The 19,582-nt window shown below is 24.7% G+C and overlaps 1 protein-coding gene, 1 long non-coding RNA gene and 1 pseudogene across 5 annotated transcripts; 2 read left to right on the top strand and 1 right to left on the bottom strand.

Annotated features, from left to right (window-relative positions):
- Positions 1-971: 971 nt before the first annotated feature.
- LOC133665615 (uncharacterized) lies at positions 972-8,958 on the bottom strand (annotated as a pseudogene).
- Positions 3,546-5,958, top strand: LOC133667342 (uncharacterized). Its single transcript, XR_009832747.1, has 3 exons — positions 3,546-3,560; positions 4,105-4,325; positions 4,413-5,958. It is a non-coding gene; the product is annotated as an uncharacterized LOC133667342 (long non-coding RNA).
- A 364-nt stretch (positions 8,959-9,322) lies between the features above and the next one.
- On the top strand, positions 9,323-17,762 carry LOC108003169 (maternal protein exuperantia). Of its 4 annotated transcripts, none has more exons than XM_062085280.1 (7): positions 9,324-9,460; positions 14,462-14,803; positions 15,784-16,088; positions 16,161-16,442; positions 16,553-16,745; positions 16,827-16,969; positions 17,074-17,762. In XM_062085280.1, exons 3-7 carry the CDS (start codon positions 15,801-15,803, stop codon positions 17,386-17,388), a joined length of 1,221 nt encoding a protein of 406 aa, XP_061941264.1. In that variant the 5' UTR covers positions 9,324-9,460; positions 14,462-14,803; positions 15,784-15,800; the 3' UTR covers positions 17,389-17,762. The 4 variants fall into 4 exon arrangements, with proteins under 4 accessions (XP_061941265.1, XP_061941264.1, XP_061941266.1 ...); XM_062085282.1 differs by lacking the exon at positions 9,324-9,460 and adding an exon at positions 14,884-15,009 and having other exon boundaries at positions 14,496-14,803; XM_062085279.1 differs by lacking the exon at positions 9,324-9,460 and adding an exon at positions 14,884-15,138 and having other exon boundaries at positions 14,497-14,803.
- The last annotated feature ends 1,820 nt before the right edge of the window (positions 17,763-19,582 follow it).

The raw sequence follows: 19,582 nt of genomic DNA, 5'->3' as shown, positions 1-19,582 counted from the left end.
AAGTATAATAAACTATTAATTATTGTAATATATTCATTGTTAAAAAAAAAAAACTCGATGAATATCAAAATAATATTCATATTTTTATCTTTCTACTTAATTAGATTTATTTCCACTTTAAATTCATTAACAGAAGAAAAAAAACTCAAAGAGAAGAAGTGTGACGTTGAGAATCAGAAGAGTTTTTCGTACTTTGCTCAGACGTGAATCGCCTTTTATTGGCTCCTTCGACTCTGATTTTTCCCACGTAATAACGAGAATTCAAAGCTTTTTTCTCTCTATTTGAAGGAAGAGAATAAGTTTTATTATATTTATTATATAATATGAAGAATAATAATGAATTCAATGATAATATGTGATATTATTACTGAATTAAACAACTATAGATATGATATTTTATGTTATATTCACACATCATATTATATTTATATCTAATAATTATCGATAATTTAGAAATAAAATAATAAAATATTTAATTTTTATAGCGAATTCTACAATATAAAGTATTTTAAAATTAAATCAATAGTTTTCTATATAAAAATATCTCAATCTCCGCTCGAAAGACTATTCTACTTGAAATCGATTTCGTAATAAAATTTCGTAATCGATTTAAAAAAAAATGAATCATTCCATTTCAAGCTTTTCGAGATCTAGAATTTTCTATCGAATCGAACGATTCCGTTTCCCTGCTGAAAATATAAGGAACTATTCATGTCGTCGAGTAAGAGAAAAACGTCGAGCTCGAGGCAGCTAATGAGGCTCATTTTTCCTATTTCGAATCCAACTAGACAATCGTGGTGAACCACGTTGACGAAGAGAGAACCCGTTTCGAGTCGTTTGTCTCAACAAGGCACGGATGAAGAACTGACTCTTGATTAATCTCTTGAGGAACAACATCGTATTTGTACGAATACGAAGTTTAATTTTTCTTTAATTTAAAAATAATATTATAAATAATACTTGCCTTGCAATTTTTTCTCAGAAAATCAAATGGATATTTATTAAATATTTAATAGATAGATACAAAATATTTAAATGTTATCTCGTTCTTTTTATCACTTTTGTGATTTAATTAATTTCATTAATATTTATAAGCAATCAATCAATATTCATGACATTTAAATTAGTGAAATATGAAATAATTAATAAATGATACATTCAGGATGAAGAATTCATTGAATATATTTCGTTGTAAACTCATGTATGTACAATCGAAATGGTACTGTTAATGTAACATGATACTAATTATGATAATATAAATTAGAGAAATCAAAATATACTATAGTATTCGTAAACAAAGTTGATCAATATTATAATCAAATGTTTACTTGCAGATAGTTTAATAAATCAGAGAAAAATAAAACCAAAAAAAAGAAGTGCAAGAATATAAATTGTAATCAAACTAATTACGCGAACAAGTGGCCGGTAGTCCTAACGATCGACCACAAAAACCACAGATTTCTGGAGTGCTGTGCGGTAATTGTGTGAGTAAAATCGCATAAAATCCACGTGGTGACCAGGAGCCGAGTAACGACATGTCGACAATGTGCCTGGCACAAGCTGTAGAGATGACCAGCTTGCGTGGAGAAGATCAACACCGTTCAAAGTGGCCACGAAGCTTAACGAGGGTGTACCACGATTTGTCTCTTCGTTTCTATTGTTTCTAGATATTCTCAGATAAATCTCAATTCTGAAATAATAACGATAGAAATATGTTATCTAAAATTTTGATTTGATCATTAGAAATATTTAGTCTATAACTAGATTCTTTTGATAATGAATTCTATGGTGGATTCAGATAGTGATAGTAACCAAAAATGTTTGCAGAAATTTCATATCTAGGAATATGACTCGTTGACGACACCATGGAATATCTGTGAACTTTCTACCGTTTAATATTTGTTACTAGTCTTGTTTACATATTTCCAATATTCGAAAGATATACATTCTATATATAGAAACTGTCTATCTTATGTAAATAGGAATTTTATAGTGAAGAAAATTTTTAAAATTCATTTTAAAACATTTATTAATGTAATATATTTATTATACCAGAAGAAGAAGAATTTGTTTTTTTTTAAATTCTTAATGAAAAAAAAAATAGAGATAATATTTAATTTATATAGAGTGAAAATCAAAAAATTAGACTTTATTTGATATAGAAATAATTGGTGGAAAATTGAATTATAATGGAGAATATTGTACATATGAATATTTGAGATTCAAATCTTTCATAACACAATAAAATAAATAAATGAAAAAAAAGATAGTAATTCAGATAAATTCACAAAATTTAAAAGAGCAAATATTTGATGAAAAGAAATATGAAAACATAAAAACAGATAATATAAAGAGATAAACTGAAAAGATATTTGGTGAATAATATTCTTGAAAAATTATGAAAAACATTTATATCAACTTTTTTTACATGTTTTTGTAATTAAATACTTCCTCTTTTTTAAAAAACGAGATCTGTTATAATTTTCGCAGCTTTTTGCTCGTGAACATCACACTCTATGCTCGTTCAATAAAAATTTGATGCAATCTTTTCATATCGAAAAACGCAATCCGGAAAAACAAAAACGAGAAAGCTATAAAAACATATATAGGATTTTGAATCGGTGTTTTAAAGAAACGAGAGAAACGTAGTAAAAACTATTTCATGCTATTCTCGTAGTTTTATTATCTGTCGTATTTATATTTTAAAATTTTACAAGCCATAACTTTAATAACATTAATAAATTTTGTTCCATAAAGTTCTATTTATAAAAATAAAATAAAAAAATAAAAATAATCAAATTTTACAAATTATAATTGATTTAATTAAAATTGTTGAAAGAGAATCTAATCATTACTATTATTAATTGTAAATTATCATACAAGATATCCTAATCATTTTCTATTAGAAAAAGAAATTTCTAAACTATTAATAGCAAAAAATTATCAGTTTAGAATATAATTTTAACTTTTATATTGAACAAAATTTATGATTTGAAAGATAAGAAAGTCACGTAGAGATATTCGTGTTTTTCATGTACCATTGGACATCTTTTGGAGAAATTCTCGCAGTACGAAAATTAAGCAAACCGGTGAACCAACGTTGGACGTTAAAACTGAAACAAGGGTTAGGTACCATTTTCCACCAGGTACGATATTACCAGTTGTGTAATTAGATAAGCTGGTATATACACACCCACACTCCAAGGAGCATATTGTACACATTAGAATATGTGTACAATGTCGCGTGCTAATTATACCATAACGTGCAACACGTCGCATCCCTTATACAAGTCGATAATAACAAACAAGCATGTTTGTCTTTTCTCATAATTTAATGCAACAATCGGTTTGTCTTTGGATGAAAACCATTAAATCGATAAATCATATCGATTAATTGGTATCTGAAAAATTTCTTGAGTTCTGAAAAATAAGTTGAAAAAAATCAGGTATAAGCGACTATATTTTATACAAGATATATCTATGAATGTTTGATAACTTATGAAAACATATTTTAAACGTAAAATAATAGTAATCAAGTAAGAGATCAACTTTTGTAAAAGGTCAGTATTTATTTTGGAATTGTATTTTATTAAAAAACTGATTCATTGTATTCATTTTATATCATCGTTGTAATTTAAATTTTAAAAAAATGAGATTCGTTTCACATTTTTTCAAAGAGAGAATTTATATCTTCTACAAACATTGAAAGACTGTATCGGTGAGACTTCACCAAAGAATGGTTTCTTATGGAATGTGAATGGTTTCTTATGGAATAAAAGTGATGAAAAATAATGTAGTCTAAAATAAATGATTTTCTCATGAAATGCAATTTTTAGCAAGATGCAATTTTCTTTTTTTGAATAAATGATGAAGCATTGATATAAATTATTTCCATTACTAGATAATAAATTTATATTAAAATAAACAAGTAATGAAAATTTCTAACATAAATAATTGTAAAAAAAAAAACTGTGAAAATCACTTCATGAAAATTTATTAAGTCATATGATAAATTTATGCATTAAAAAATTGTCATGAAAATAATATATTATTTCACCGTTTTTGTTTTAAAATTGATATTGAAATCAGTATGAATTCATACAGTAATTGCTATGTGTGTACGAAAAGCAAATTTTGCACGTCAAAACATCGAGGAGAACGCGAACGATAAATCAGTCAGCGTCGACTGTGCGAACAGTTGCGAATGACGCGAAACGGAAAGTTTTCCGCCTCTTGCATTGATCAAAGATCACAACTTTCTTTTAAAATCCACACTGGTCGTGAAGTGATTAAAGTTTCTGTTTGAATTGACTTGGGCTGTGCCGGTAACTACTTTTAATTAAAAGAAAAGTAGGAACGCCCTACCTTTGTAAAAAAGGAGAGAAGAATGAACGATTTCTTCGTTGTTGCAGATTGATCATTGAACGTAGAATAAAACCTGAAGAATTCTTTCTGCAGCTGATCGAAGATTATGATATTATTTCTGGAACAGAGATTTTAAAAATTTCTCAAAATTTTTATCGTATTTTTATATATTAAAGAAAAAAGGTAATGGTAAATAAAGGTAAACAGGTATTGTTAAATATTGTTTTGATTTAATCCATTTTTATTTTTTTTAATAACTAAGAATTTAAAATAAAAATAAAAATTGAATGCTAAGTCACATTACTTAATAATTTGATTATAAAAATTTGGTTATTAGAAAAAATTTAAAAAAATTTTTAAATACTTTTGCAACTATTATATAGAAGATCTTAATCTAACTCAAAATGATTAAAATTATATCTATAATTTCCCTGCTCTATTACATTGATGGAAAATTAAAATTTTATAAAATGCATCTGATATAATTGAACTGACCTATAATAAAGAGAAAAGATTGATTACTTAAAAAATTTTCGTTGACAAATATATTTTTTCATAATTTAATATATCATATTATACTTCCATATTATAATAACTTGATAAAAATTTAAACTTAATTCATTCCATTACATTTATTCGTATTCATCAAAAAAAAAATGCATTTCGTAAAATTCTGTCATCATTCGATTAAATTTATTCCGTAATTCTCAACGTACGCATATGCAGCCTGGATTACAAATTATACGTTTCTTCGGTAGAAACGTAAATTTATATCCGCATGTCATTATTATGCAACTCGAGGTACACGAAATGTATCAAGTATACGATTAATGGGCTCGTTTTAATGTCGCTAAAAGCACCAATTTGTTCCCAGAATTAGAATGCATTTACAAAGGAAACGCATTGTCCTACTGTTTACCACGTAACACGATGTATCTCGATATCGCGTTCTAATATTCATTTATCACACCGTTACGAATCATAATTGTTCTTATAATTTTAATTAATTTTAATATTCATACGCGTAATATATGTATAAGTACTGTTAATCGTTTCGTATATTATTAATGAGAATAATATTATTTTCGATAATTACATTTACCGCATGATATCCTTATTAATATTATAATTATTATTATTATTATTTAAAGAACGCATTTTTGCTTGAATTCAAAAGAATCAACGTTATTTATAAATCTTAACGCAAAAGTTTTTGAAATGTTTTCGAAAACAACTGAAACTATTACCTGTTATCGTTTCGTATTATGGAAATTTAATTGCTACTGCACAGCAAACGACTTTAATAGGTGTTTCTAATATTTTTAATTACATTTCATATATCGTGTTTCGTAATGTGCGTGTTAACCGCTATTCGTTGTTGCTGAGTTAAATAGCTGTAGATCTCGAAGTATAACCTTTTGAAATTTTATTAAGATATATTTAATAAAATTCTTGTCGTTACGATAGATAAAAATACGTAATTATTTGCGTGATAAATATTTGTGTATGGAATTGTGTGATAGTGTTCATGTAAGTTATAATTATTTCATTATGTAAATTGAATGATTATTATACTGATTCTAAGATTTGTAATAGTTTCATTATATTTTATTTTTTTTCCGTAAAGAACGAATTTAAATTTTTAGGGACAGATTATTTAATAATAAGATTATATAATAAATTAATATTTTTTAAACTGTTGTGTATTTTATGATTTAATTAAAAATTAATATATGTAATTCATTTTATAAATTTAATGATAACATCAAATAAAATTATAATTCTTTCTATATATGTGGAATTCAAGATAAAAGAAATCTTTATCCTATTATCGTAAAAAAAATTGACCTTTACATCTAGATAAATATTAAATAAATACCACAAAATCAATATTTTCTTCTAAGAAATATGAGATAATCTATTTAACACGAAAGAAATCAAATAACCGGTATGATTAGTTATAAAAAAGAAATCAAATAAAGAAGTAAAAAAACAGCAAAATTCAATTTAATCAAATTTAGTTATCCCAATTTGTTATTAAAAATTTTACATAATCTCTATTATTTTATTATACAATTTTTTTCAATGCATTTATATTGTTACAAAATATAATTGCATTTATTTCTTAAATAGATAATGCTAATAATTTTCACTTCGTAAGATTAATGTAGAAATTTGAAATATTTCACGAAAAATTTTTGTTGTTACATGAAATGAGCAATCTCACCTACACAACAAGATTATACTTCAGCACTATATTTATATATATATTTATCTATATATATATATATATATGTGTGTAAGTACATATGATTTTTAAATGTCAGATATGATTTCCACACGCGAAACATGCATTTTTACGAGAAACATATCATAAATCACAAAAAACCGACATTCTTATCAATTAACTAGTTCTCACAATTTATGATATTATCAAACAAATGAACATGCATGCATGACATTTTCAAGTGTCATTCATGTAATTGTAATATGACATTAAATAAACTGTAAAATGTATTTTATTCAGAATCAATCAAAAAAACACAATATTCATGATAATTTGCACGATATGATAATTTTATTGAAAATGTATTTTGTTTGTTGCACTTAAAAAAAGACAGAAAGAAAAAAGTAAAAACAGAGGATAAAATCATTCATTATTGAATAACGAGATTGTATTATAATGAATTAGTAGATAAACTTTTACATGTCCTGGATTATTTTATAAGTCATGTTATTATATAAATATTATATAATACATGTTATTATATAATTAATTTAAATAAATGTATTATTTCATATTTTATATCTATAGATATTTAGTGTTTTAAATTTTTTAGAAATTAAAATATACAAATAATTTGTATATTTTCTTATCTTGTAAATTTAGGATTTATCAATTGTATAATAATTTTTTATTCTTTCATTATCAAGTGATTAATTAGAATATTAAACTCTTATATGCTAATAGTGATATATTCTTTGATTATAAAAACAACTTTCTATATTTAAAACTGAGAATTCCATAATCATATGTTAAATAAATTATTTATTAAAAATTAAAAATTTAATAATCAATGTTCAAATATTTATTATATATGTTATCATAAATTACTATATATTATTTTATTCATTTATATATATTATTTTATTTATCATATTTTTTAATTATTATCATATTTATCATATTATATTATTATTGTATTTAAAAAATTTATAAATTTTATTTTATAAATTATCTAGAAATTTAAAATATATAAATATTAAAATAATATCCACAGTATTTTCTTCAAGCAAATATTATGTATAATAATATTAGAAATTCGAGGAACACTCAAAACGAAAAAATTCAATATAAGTACATAACGCGAGACGATCTTATCACTTCATTGCAATTCCACGAGTTGCATGCTTATCACACAATACGTAATATCGTACACAAATTCTATTATCACATTCAATAATGTATATCACGTTGTAAAGTTTTTATTCCAACGATAACTATATAATTTATCAAACTTCTAATATATAAAGAACTGTCAAATTTATAAATAATATAGTTGAAACTGAAAATTTATATTAATTTTATTTATCTTTTTTAAAATTTATTATAAAAAATTAAATTAATAAAAATTAAAACGATGTATTGAATATAATCTTGTTCATATTCAACATATCTTTTTTTTATGTTTTTAATCTATTAATATAATAAAAAATTACTTTATTGATAACAAGAAACTTTTTCTTAAAAATATAGAAAACATATCATCGATAAAAATAAAATTGATATCATTCATAGCTATAAAATGAATTATTTTAGGTTAGTTTTAGTATATTTTTTAATTATATACTTTTTAATCATAAAATTTTTTATAGTAATAAAAACGTAAAAAGTTTATTTAGTTGAAACATAAAAGTAATTGAAATTTTTTTACTGGAATAATCTCAATAATAAATTAAATTATATTTTTCGATTGTCAAATAAAAGTTTAAAAATGAATATAAATATGTGTTACATTTATATCATAGTAAAAAGAAATATTTTTACATATTAAATTCATACTGGATTTTACCATACAATAATAATCTTTCTCTATAATTTCATAAAATATTACAATTATACGAATTCATTAAATGTAATATATGTCTCATTAGATTTAATATTTTATCTTAATACTTTGAATTAAGGTTATTACCATTTTCTACATTTTTATTTTTCAATGTATATCAATTTTCCTAATCAATCCTTTAATTTATATTAAAAATGAAATTATACTACCGCAAAGTAATCATTCCATTGGAAAATTTAAAAATTTCAATTCAATAACTCCATCTATATTTTACCTTGCTACGCATCAAAAATCACACCTATATGCATACAAGAAATGCAACCTTATCACTTGTTCACCACAAATCACTCGTATATCAGACACGTTGCAGATACGTGCAAATCTCACGCTATCTTGTTGCAATGCTACGTTATCAGCGAAAGTGTGGCTAACCGAATCGAATATGAGCAAAGATGATTGCGATAGATACGAAGAGGGGCGCCTCATCATCGTCAATTAGTGAAAGCTTAAGGCGGTATTCCATATAACCAAAAAATGGTCTGGATACATGCGTTCAAATATTTTTAACTATACGCCAGCGCCACGTGTAGGTTATTTTTAGTACATACATGAATACATGTAACTGACATATTAGACATACTATGTCATCTAACAATTATAGGAAATTCTACCTTTAGTGAAACAAAAGATGAACGAAAAATAACGCGCGGAAATGAGATAAAGATAATATCCTAGGGAAAGCCGAAAACGAAGGAAAAACAATAGACTATCGGGATCTGTGCGTCGAGTGTCGAGTCAACGGTCTTTTGTCTACATTTCACGGCGTTTACGAAGGCGTCACGGTGAACAGAAAGGATCGAGATCGCGGGAAAAAAAGTGTCACGTACGCGGCGCAACCGCGACGAAGAATCGTTTTTTAACGACCGATCATCCCAGTCGATCCATCGCAAAAAAGAACGATCGGGAGCCAACGGTGAAATAATTTCTTCTCTCAGACGGGATTCACGACGAGATTGTTCAGTATTGTGAGTCTTTCTTTTATTCAGAACCTCTTTCGATTATTCTTTGTGTGCAGTGTGGTTAAATTAAGATAAATAAAACTTTCGTTCCGGTGGACATTTCGATTTTTTAGTGAAATCATTGTGAAAGGAAAGAAAAATGATTTTGATTATGTGTATTATGTGTGTGTATTTCATTATAAGTTTGACATGTTGTATACTTGAAAAAATATTTCGTAATGAAATGGATGTATATTGTTTTATTTATTTAAATAAGTCTTGGAATATTTAGTATATGTTGTACAGTTATATTTAAAAAAGCGATTTATTTATAAAATTCATATATTAACATGATATATCGTAACGAATGAATGCATGAAATGTCTGAAAACAAATGCAAATACTTTGTTGTATTTTGTATTTAATAAAAAGATGTTTTCAGAAAAATTTTAAGACCAAGCCAAGTTAAAAAAATTTTTTTAAATATGTAAATTGAAAAAAAGTATAAAAATCAATATATTATTTTATACAAATGATGTAAGTTTATTTCAATTTTATTTAAATTTTCTTTTAATATTAGATAATTAAATAAAAAAATAATTAAAAAATTATTTTTAAATTATAAAATTTAATTAATACTGAAATTTTTAAGATTTCTAAGAAAATATTTTTTTGTTCTTTTACTATTAAAGAAATCGATTTAAAGATCTTTCATATTTAGATAGTATTATTTTTAAATAGTATAATTTTATTGTTTAACGATATTTTTTTATTATTCAAAAAGTAATTTAATCTTGTCGTTTACCTCAAATTAAAAAACTATAATCATTTTATTAATAATAATAATTAAAAAGTAATTATTTATTACGATATGCATCTAAAATAAATTTAAATTTATTCTCATATTATTTTATCTACTTTTTCAATATTTATCAATATAAATTATCAATATAAATAATAAAATCTTTTTTAATAGTTTTTTTTCAATATTATGATTGGCATATTTAATTATACTAGCATCGACTAACAGGTTATGAGTTACTCTGTTCGACGGGGGTGAATGAATTTCACGAATGTCAGATATGAATGAGCTTATCATGCATTCTGTGTGAATGACAAGTGCAGAACGGACTGAGTGGTTGTTTGTGGTTGAAATTCGGTTTCATGCGAAATACAAGTCTGAATGAACTCTAGAAACGTATATGCTTATGGTATTTCTGTAAGGAGATATATATACGTGAAATGAATGTATAAAATGTATTTGTGATATACATGTGATGTATATTTCTATTCATAAATCATTGACAATCAGTGAAATAAATCAATGTTTGAAATAATAAATAATATTAAATATATTCCAAGCAAATTTTATTTAGAATTATTATTTTTAGCTTATATAAATGAACATATAATGTTGTTTCTGCATATATAGATTTAATTTTGCTGATCTATTTAAATCCATTTAATCTTAATTTAATAAGAAATTTTTTCAGGATTTTAAAACGATCGTAAGATCTTCACATTTAATTAATCTCTTTTCTACTTTTATCTCTCATACAATGTTTGCCAATGACTCTATTACATTTGTGGGTGATAGACTGAATATTAATGAAGAGCAAACGTGTGAATCTAAAATTCGTTTCCCGATATTCTCCATTTGTAGTCATCCTCCATACTGAATTTTGATGTACCATTTATCTCGATAGCTGTTAGCTGTTGCTCTCTAATTTCTTTATTTTGAAACTGCATAATTTATAAAATCTATATATTTCATTTATATGATATAGTAATAAATCAATATTGTTTTAATATTGAATTATAAATATATATTTTAATTAAATTAGAATATTATGATTAAAATTTTACATTCTCCATTATTTATTTGAAATTTTTAAAAATGAATCTAATGTAAAATATTTAAAAAATAAACAATAAACAATATTGATTTAAAGAAATTAATACGAAAATTTTTTTAAGAAAAATTTAAAAAATATTATTATCAGTATTTTTAATTTTTTTTAATTTATCAACATGACTGTATAATGATGATGTATGAAGTACACAGATGATGATGAGGTACATAAAAAAAGATGATTTTTTTTCTTTTTTCAGAAATTACTCTTTTCAATTTCCATTGAAATTTATGTATACATATTGTGTTTCATTTTCTCGTTACTATTTTTTAATTTCAATGAAACACTATTTTTTTCTATCAGTCGAGAAAGAAAGTGCACACGCTAGAGATACAGACATGATCGATTTTACGTTTGCTGAAGCTAGGTTGAATACTAATCAACTTATTAAGATGTTTCAATATTCTTTCATCCATTTTTTTTCTTTTTTTTATTGTCGAAATTCTCTTCAAAGCAATCGTCATATTTAAATACGATGTTTATTATAGTATAATATATTTCAAAAAAATTATTGACTCTAATGAAATATAAATTTGATCTTTGCCTTTCGATATTCACTTTTTTCTTCTAAAATATTTATTCATATTATATATCAATTGCATTTATAGTGATTATTAAACTGATATTTACTATAAAAATGATCAATTCTTGTTAGACTACATTTCATTCAAATTTCACAGTATCACATATTCCATCAGAGAGTAGATATGAAACTGTCATATGGACAAATAGCAAAACCAAGCTCGAATATTAACTGATCCACGAACGTGAAATGTTCCAAACGCGCTTTAATGGTTTTTACTATTTACATGAGATTTTGCTTTGCCACATATTGTAAAAAGCAAATGTGACGGTGGTTGAAAAAAAGCTTTCAGGCGTAAAACTATAATAGATTAATTTCATTTTGACAAAATTCATGACAAAATTCATAAAATTCGGAAGTTTTTTTTATTATTACAATTTTGATATTTAATTTTGACTTATCCATATTTATTATGACTTATTTATATATATATATAATTTAATCTTTCACGTATTATTATCATTATTTTTTCATAATTTTAAATCTATAAATATTGATAAATTCTATACATTATTTTTTGAAAGAAAAATAATTTTCCTAACTAAAATTTTTATTTTCAATATATGTAATATTCATTTTCTTTTATGTTTTTCAAATACATATTCAACATTTACTTATTATACTTGGTGCAAAATATTTCATTTTTGTTATTAAAATATCATGTCAAAATATTTATGAACAATTTAATTTATGTAATATGCTAATAACTCTAACAACAAATAATATAATTGATTCTGAAATGGATGTCATTTATAAGTAAATAACATTTAACTTATTTAATTTAACTTAACATCGTTACATCTTTCCATAAATATTTTTGAATATTAATTTTAATATTAACATATTTATAAATATGTGTAAAATAAAGCTTTCTTAGCCGTAACTTAGTAAATATATATAAATGAAAATTTTCTAAATTAAACTATGTATGTGAAAATGTTTCTATAGTCATTGCTTTTTTTAATATTGAAATAAAATAAATATTTATGAAAGAAATAAATATGTATGAAGAATACAATTATTGCAGATAATTGTAAAAATGAAAAAATTCTTAAAAATGAATAGATATTAAATTTATATTTATAATAAACGTAAATTTATTAAAATAATTATAAAAAAATAAAAAAGACTTAATAACTGACTTAATAAATTATAATATCACAATAAAAAAATTCTTTAATAATTTATCATAGACAAAAATAAATTATATATAAATTTATTTGATTTCAAATTAACACCTTGAAAACCATCGAAATGCTCATGTTAAATTACTTATGTAGGTATAAAAAGCAAATGATAATAATAACAATATTCGGTTTACTGTACAATATATACATTAACGTAATAATGGTAATTACCAGTTTAGATAATTATTCTTCTAATATTATACGGAAACATGTGTATATTGTGAAGTTGCATCATAATGGGAATTTAATCACACGAAAAAATGCAATGATAGTTGACCGTGTGCGGCTCGCCTTTCAATTTTCTCGCGTTAAATACCGCGGAGAATTCGATAAATTTGGAACAACCGGCACGGTAGAAATTCCACGGATAAATGAAAAGACAAAAACGAGCCGTAGCGACCCAGTTGAAACAATTTATCAGTGCCACAAAGCATGTGGACCGCTCTAAAAAAGGATAAATAATAGATAACGAAAGATAAGCTACATGCCAATTTATCGCTACCGTCAACAATTTTAACCAAAGTGCAACGTGCAAATGAAATTTTATATAGATATATAGATTCATTACAATAACAAATAAGATTCTCATCATTTCACATTAATGAATTTTAACACTTATAAATGAATTTTCAGTTTAGAATTCGATTCGGAAACAATATTGAATATATATTTAATATATTTAATGTGTATATGTGTGAATTTCTTTTACATACCATTAGTATGCAGCTACTTTCATATTAAATATGAATGACACATGTGTATCTTTAGAACACGCCGTAATTGCAACAGCATTCTTGGTTCATTTCGAATAAATTTCCACTTGTCATTGTCGAATAGAAAAACATAAAGGAAAATGATGTAATTAAATCAATTAAATTATTATTTATTTTTTATATAAATTATACAAACAATATAATTCGAAAATTATACAAAATTAATATTTTTACTGTTTAATTGTTCATTATTTTGATCACGTTCAATTTTCTTCAAAAGTTGAAACAATTTTCTGTGAATATTGTATTGAATCAAATATTTTCAATATGATAAAAATGTTATAAAAAAAAATTATAACTTTAATCAATAATGAAATATAATTATTATCAATTTTATCAAAATATTTTTGAATTTACAAAAAATTGTTTTCACTTTTTTAAGTAATTTTTTCTATTTTATTATATCCTATTATATTTTATTATAACAATGATATTATAACAATAGATAAATCATTATCTTAAAAAATCATTACAATTGTAAATAATCTAATTCAATAGAGGAATAAGATTCTATTAATCAATTCTTTCTTATTTTTTTCGATCATTAATCATATATGATTGATAAAATTTAGATCTACAACTAATTATATTGAAATATAAGAAACAAATGCGTACACACGTTTCGATTTGATCACGTACTGTATTAGAAGATCTACTGTATTAGAAGAACTACAATTGCCAATCTTTCCTTCACCAATAGTGACATTAGAACCACGTGACTTACGATCAAGCACGCATGCGCAGATCATCGAGCGGGCGGTTTACTGCCAATCTCGCACGTGTGTTCAAACGAATCTAGTTGCGTTCCAGTAGTTTCCAGTATCTACAAAGGATTTATAGTGCTATCGTCTGTTTCAATCATCATAATAAGAAAAAACGTGAAAAAAAAAGGAACTGCAAAATCACGTGAATTGGTGAGTGAACGTAGTGAATCTGATGTTGAATTAATGAAAACGAAAATATCGAAATCGAGGCTATTCATGAATTGCAATAGATCCACGTGTGATGAAAATATCTATTTTACATACATGACATGATTCGTCGCAAGCTGATGTGTAATGCGTGTTGCATAGACGTCACGGAATAGCAAAAATTCATGCAACATTCAGTTTCCTTACTGGTAAATGCACTTATGCAAAACAAGATACCAGCTGTTAGACTGTTATTTTTTCATCGTCGTTGATGGCGTAACATTATTCTCATGCAAAATTTCTTGTTCCCGATAATAATACTAATAGATTTACAAAACGTGAGTCTGTGTATTTATTTCTGATTAATATTTTTGTCGTTTCGTTCTTGGCATCTCTTTTACGTGACATAAGAAAAATCATTACGTATAAGATATGATATAAAATAATTTTTGAAAAATAATTTGTAAGTTAATTCCAGAAAGTAAGACAATATTAACAGTCATGTTTTCAATTATTAATCTTTCGTGTTCTGAAGTATTTGTGTATTGTATTGAATTTCAAGGTCGACCTTGCCGATACCATGTATAATCTGCTCTACGCATGTACCAAAATATCTCGCCCTTGTACAAAAACTGAGTGTTCGTTCCAAACATTTACTAAAGAAAAACTTAAGTTATATACATAGATTATACAAAGATATATATATTTTGCTATTATTTTGAAATATATATATTTTATAATAATAAAATTAATTAGATAATATATAACTTTTAGTTATTTATATTTAATTTGTCTTATATATATACATAAAATATATTATATATATATATATATATATATATATATATATTATATATATATTACATTTATTATTTATTAATTAATTTATTAATTTTATTGATAAAATTAATATTGATACATTATTTTTTATCTTGTATAAGTTAAATTAAATATATTTTATAGAAATTTTTATGCATTTTCAGACTTTTAATTTATAAAAATGGTATCATCAACAATAATGGAAAATGGAAAATCCAACCCATCAAGAAAACCTTCTGCAGTGGGTATTGGTCCAGGCAACTATCGTTTAGTTGGTTGGGATATGGATACTACGGGCAAAAAAGTTATAGATGAAATATGTCAAATAGCTGGATATACACCTAGTTCCTCATATTCTCAATATGTAATGCCATATAAAGATCTTAATCCTCCAGCTATGAAAAGACATAATATGAAAATAGTAACTATTGGCAAGTTTCGTGTACTTAAAGATAATAAAACTAATAAGGTAAAATTTTTATTAATATTAAAGAATTAATATTTTGTATTTAATTATATTAAATCCTATATTTTTATATAGGCATTAAAAACTAAAAGTGAAGTGTCTGCATTAACAGATTTTATAACATGGCTTTCCTCTATAAGAGGAGATGCAGCAGATGGTATAATATTAGTTTATCATGAACCACGTAAAGTTATTCCTGCTATGTTAATTGAGTCTTTAAAAAAATATAATCTTCTGGAAAGATTTAAACAAATTGTAAAAGGCTTTGCAAATGGATTTAATATTGCTGAAGTAAAATGTGCAAACACAGTTCGTGCATATACTCTCAGGACATTATCCCAAAGTTTATTTAATCAAGTTAGCAAATTTTTCTTAAAATATTATTATGCATGAACTTTTTATATTTTAAATAATAAAAAGATATTTCTCTATATAATTATTTTAATATAAAATTGTTATTATTTAAGGAAACACAATTAGGCAATGCAAAAGATAGAGCATGCCTGGCTTTACAAATAGTACAACATTTAAGTTCATTAGAAGTTACAAAAGGAAATGAAGCAGATGGCAGTGGTGATAGTGATAGTGCCATGAAAAATACTGTTGAATTTATTAGGGAATTTGTTCAACCAGTAGAAATAGAAGAACAAGAATATGCAGGTAATATGAATATGCAATAGAAATTAAAAGTTATTTTTAATATGAGATATTTTATTATGTAATATAATGATTTTGTTTTAGAATTAAAAATAGTATTTGAACGACAAAATAGTTTAAGGCCTATTTTTGGAGTTCTATTTCGTGTAAATCGTCGAGAACGTCAACATGCTAGTCCTTTACGACGATTGCTTGCTGAAGCAGGAATAGAATATTCTCAGTTACAAGTTCGTACAAATTAAAATAAAATTATTATATTTAATTAAATTAATACGATAATGTAAATAATTATTATTTTAATAATTTTTAATTATTGTTATATATTATATAGGAAGCATGGAGTAATGGAAAGAAAGAAGGTTTAGATAAATTAATTAAGGAAAAATTAACTGCAACTGACGAAAAAAAAATAGAAGATGTACTAATCGTTCTTGAAGGTCATTTTGATCCTGATAAGAAATCCAAATTAAAAATATCAAGAGACAAGAGTCAGATAAAAATGAAAAACTCTAATATTAACGACGATAGAGAAAATAATAATAAATGTGATTCAGGTACCGAAACTCCCGACAGCACTACTCCTAATTCGCCACTTAAAATAAAATCCGAATCTTCTGAGAATAGTACATTTATAGCAGAGGAATAAGAATTATATGATTCTTTTTCAGTGCCTTTTAACTAATTATAAGATCAATATTGTTATCAGTAACAGAGTTTATGATCATTCCGTTCATTCTTATCATAACGTTATTCTAGTGTGATAAAGTATGAGTGTTATTTGTTGCAGTATTGTATTTAAGTTTTTATTTTCGTTATAACAAAGGATAGTGTATCCTTAAAGGATACAAAACTCGATTTAACAAAATTATGTACAAATAACACATTAATTAGTTTTTTAGTTTATATTTTTTTTAGTTTAATAATTCATTTTATGCTCATTGATTTCTATTTAATCGGATTAACGTTATAAAAAGTGATTGTTTAGAGACTGTCGACATAGAAATATATTCAAGTGCTACAGAATTTTTGTTTTCTATATTTTCTGAGATTAGCATATAATTTTTTTTTTTAATGCTAGTGAGATTTGCGTACAAAGTGCATAAGTGATATTTAAAGAAAAATATATATATATATATTTTTGTACCTCAAAAATTTAATAAAACGAATGATGCATCATGTTGCATTTACATGTTAAATTTTGTTAAATTAAACAATTAAATAAAGACTTCGAATTGTAATTCTTTGTTCGATTATTAACTTACGATATTTTGTTCTATTTTTATTCCTTTCTTTCTTTCATTTCTTTTTTAATTTATGAGAAATTATAAATTATAATTTACAATTAAACGACATATCATGCAATATCGATCTTATGTTCTGAAATGGGTGCGATAACAGCATTTTTTTCATATAAAGAAATCAGATGACTTCGGCGTAATTTCTCTTTATTATAAAATGCATCTCGATTCAGTGCAGCCATCGAGATAAAGTCAGAAATGAATTAAATATATGAATGCCTATGCAGTGGACCATTGTATCCGTTTATGGACTTCCATAAAGCATGCCAAACTCCTCGAAGCGTAAACAGGCTGGTGCACTGCGTACGAGATTAAAGAAGTATATGCTTACTAAGAAAAGTATCGACGTAGATCTCTTTAGAACAAAACTTAATTGTATAAATGAAACATTATGAAAAAAATTTATCGAATAAAGCAATTTTTAATTAATAGAAATGTAAAAGATATTTCTTCTTCTTATTTTAATCTCCTAAACATGATATATCTTCAAAACTTTATTTTATTATTACAATTTTCTTTTAAAAAAGAAATATATTATATATAATACTGAAAATTTATAATTTTTCTAATTAGATAGATGATAAATGTAATTTTTGAAAAGTATTTGTATAAAATTGATTAAAATCTTTAAAATATTGAGAAATGAAATTTAGAAATATTTTTTTATATAAAATTTTATTGAAAAATTTAATACATATTAAGTAGAAATTCTTATTTCATATATATCTATGAAATGAACATATAGTAAATTAAATTGAACTTCAATCTATCTAATTTTTCGTATTTTTTTATTTTCTTTTCTTTCTTCTAAGACATTTCATTTTCCTATCTTTCTCAATACTTCTACAAATTTCTTACTTCGAAATATTTGTATACAGATTCATTTATTTCTCAATAAATATTTCAAAATATTATAAAATTAACGTTGCCCTTATTCTTTTTCGTATAAATTGTTGATATAAATTATATTTTGTTCATAAAGAAATCAAATCGATACTTGTGGCGCCATCTCGCGTTTGAACGCTAGAAGCTCTGACTTGTTAGTAGGAACACAGAATATATAAGGAGGTATTCGTGACGTCACAAATAAGGATAGCAACATTGCACGAGAAGGATAGAGAATTTTAGTTATAAATCATACAAATCGGTACTTGTGGCGCCATCTCGCGTTTGAACGCTAGAAGCTCTGACTTGTTAGTAGGAACACAGAATATATAAGGAGGTATTCGTGACGTCACAAATAAGGATAGCAACATTGCACGAGAAGGATAGAGAATTTTAGTTATAAATCATACAAATCGGTACTTGTGGCGCCATCTCGCGTTTGAACGCTAGAAGCTCTGACTTGTTAGTAGGAACACAGAATATATAAGGAGGTATTCGTGACGTCACAAATAAGGATAGCAACATTGTACGAGAAGGATAGAGAATTTTAGTTATAAATCATACAAATCGGTACTTGTGGCGCCATCTCGCGTTTGAACGCTAGAACTCTGACTTGTTAGTAGGAACACAGAATATATAAGGAGGTATTCATGACGT

Source organism: Apis cerana, linkage group LG14 (assembly GCF_029169275.1).
Source record: "Apis cerana isolate GH-2021 linkage group LG14, AcerK_1.0, whole genome shotgun sequence".
Taxonomy (NCBI): Eukaryota; Metazoa; Arthropoda; class Insecta; order Hymenoptera; family Apidae; genus Apis; species Apis cerana.
This window is presented reverse-complemented; position numbering and strand designations above follow the sequence as displayed.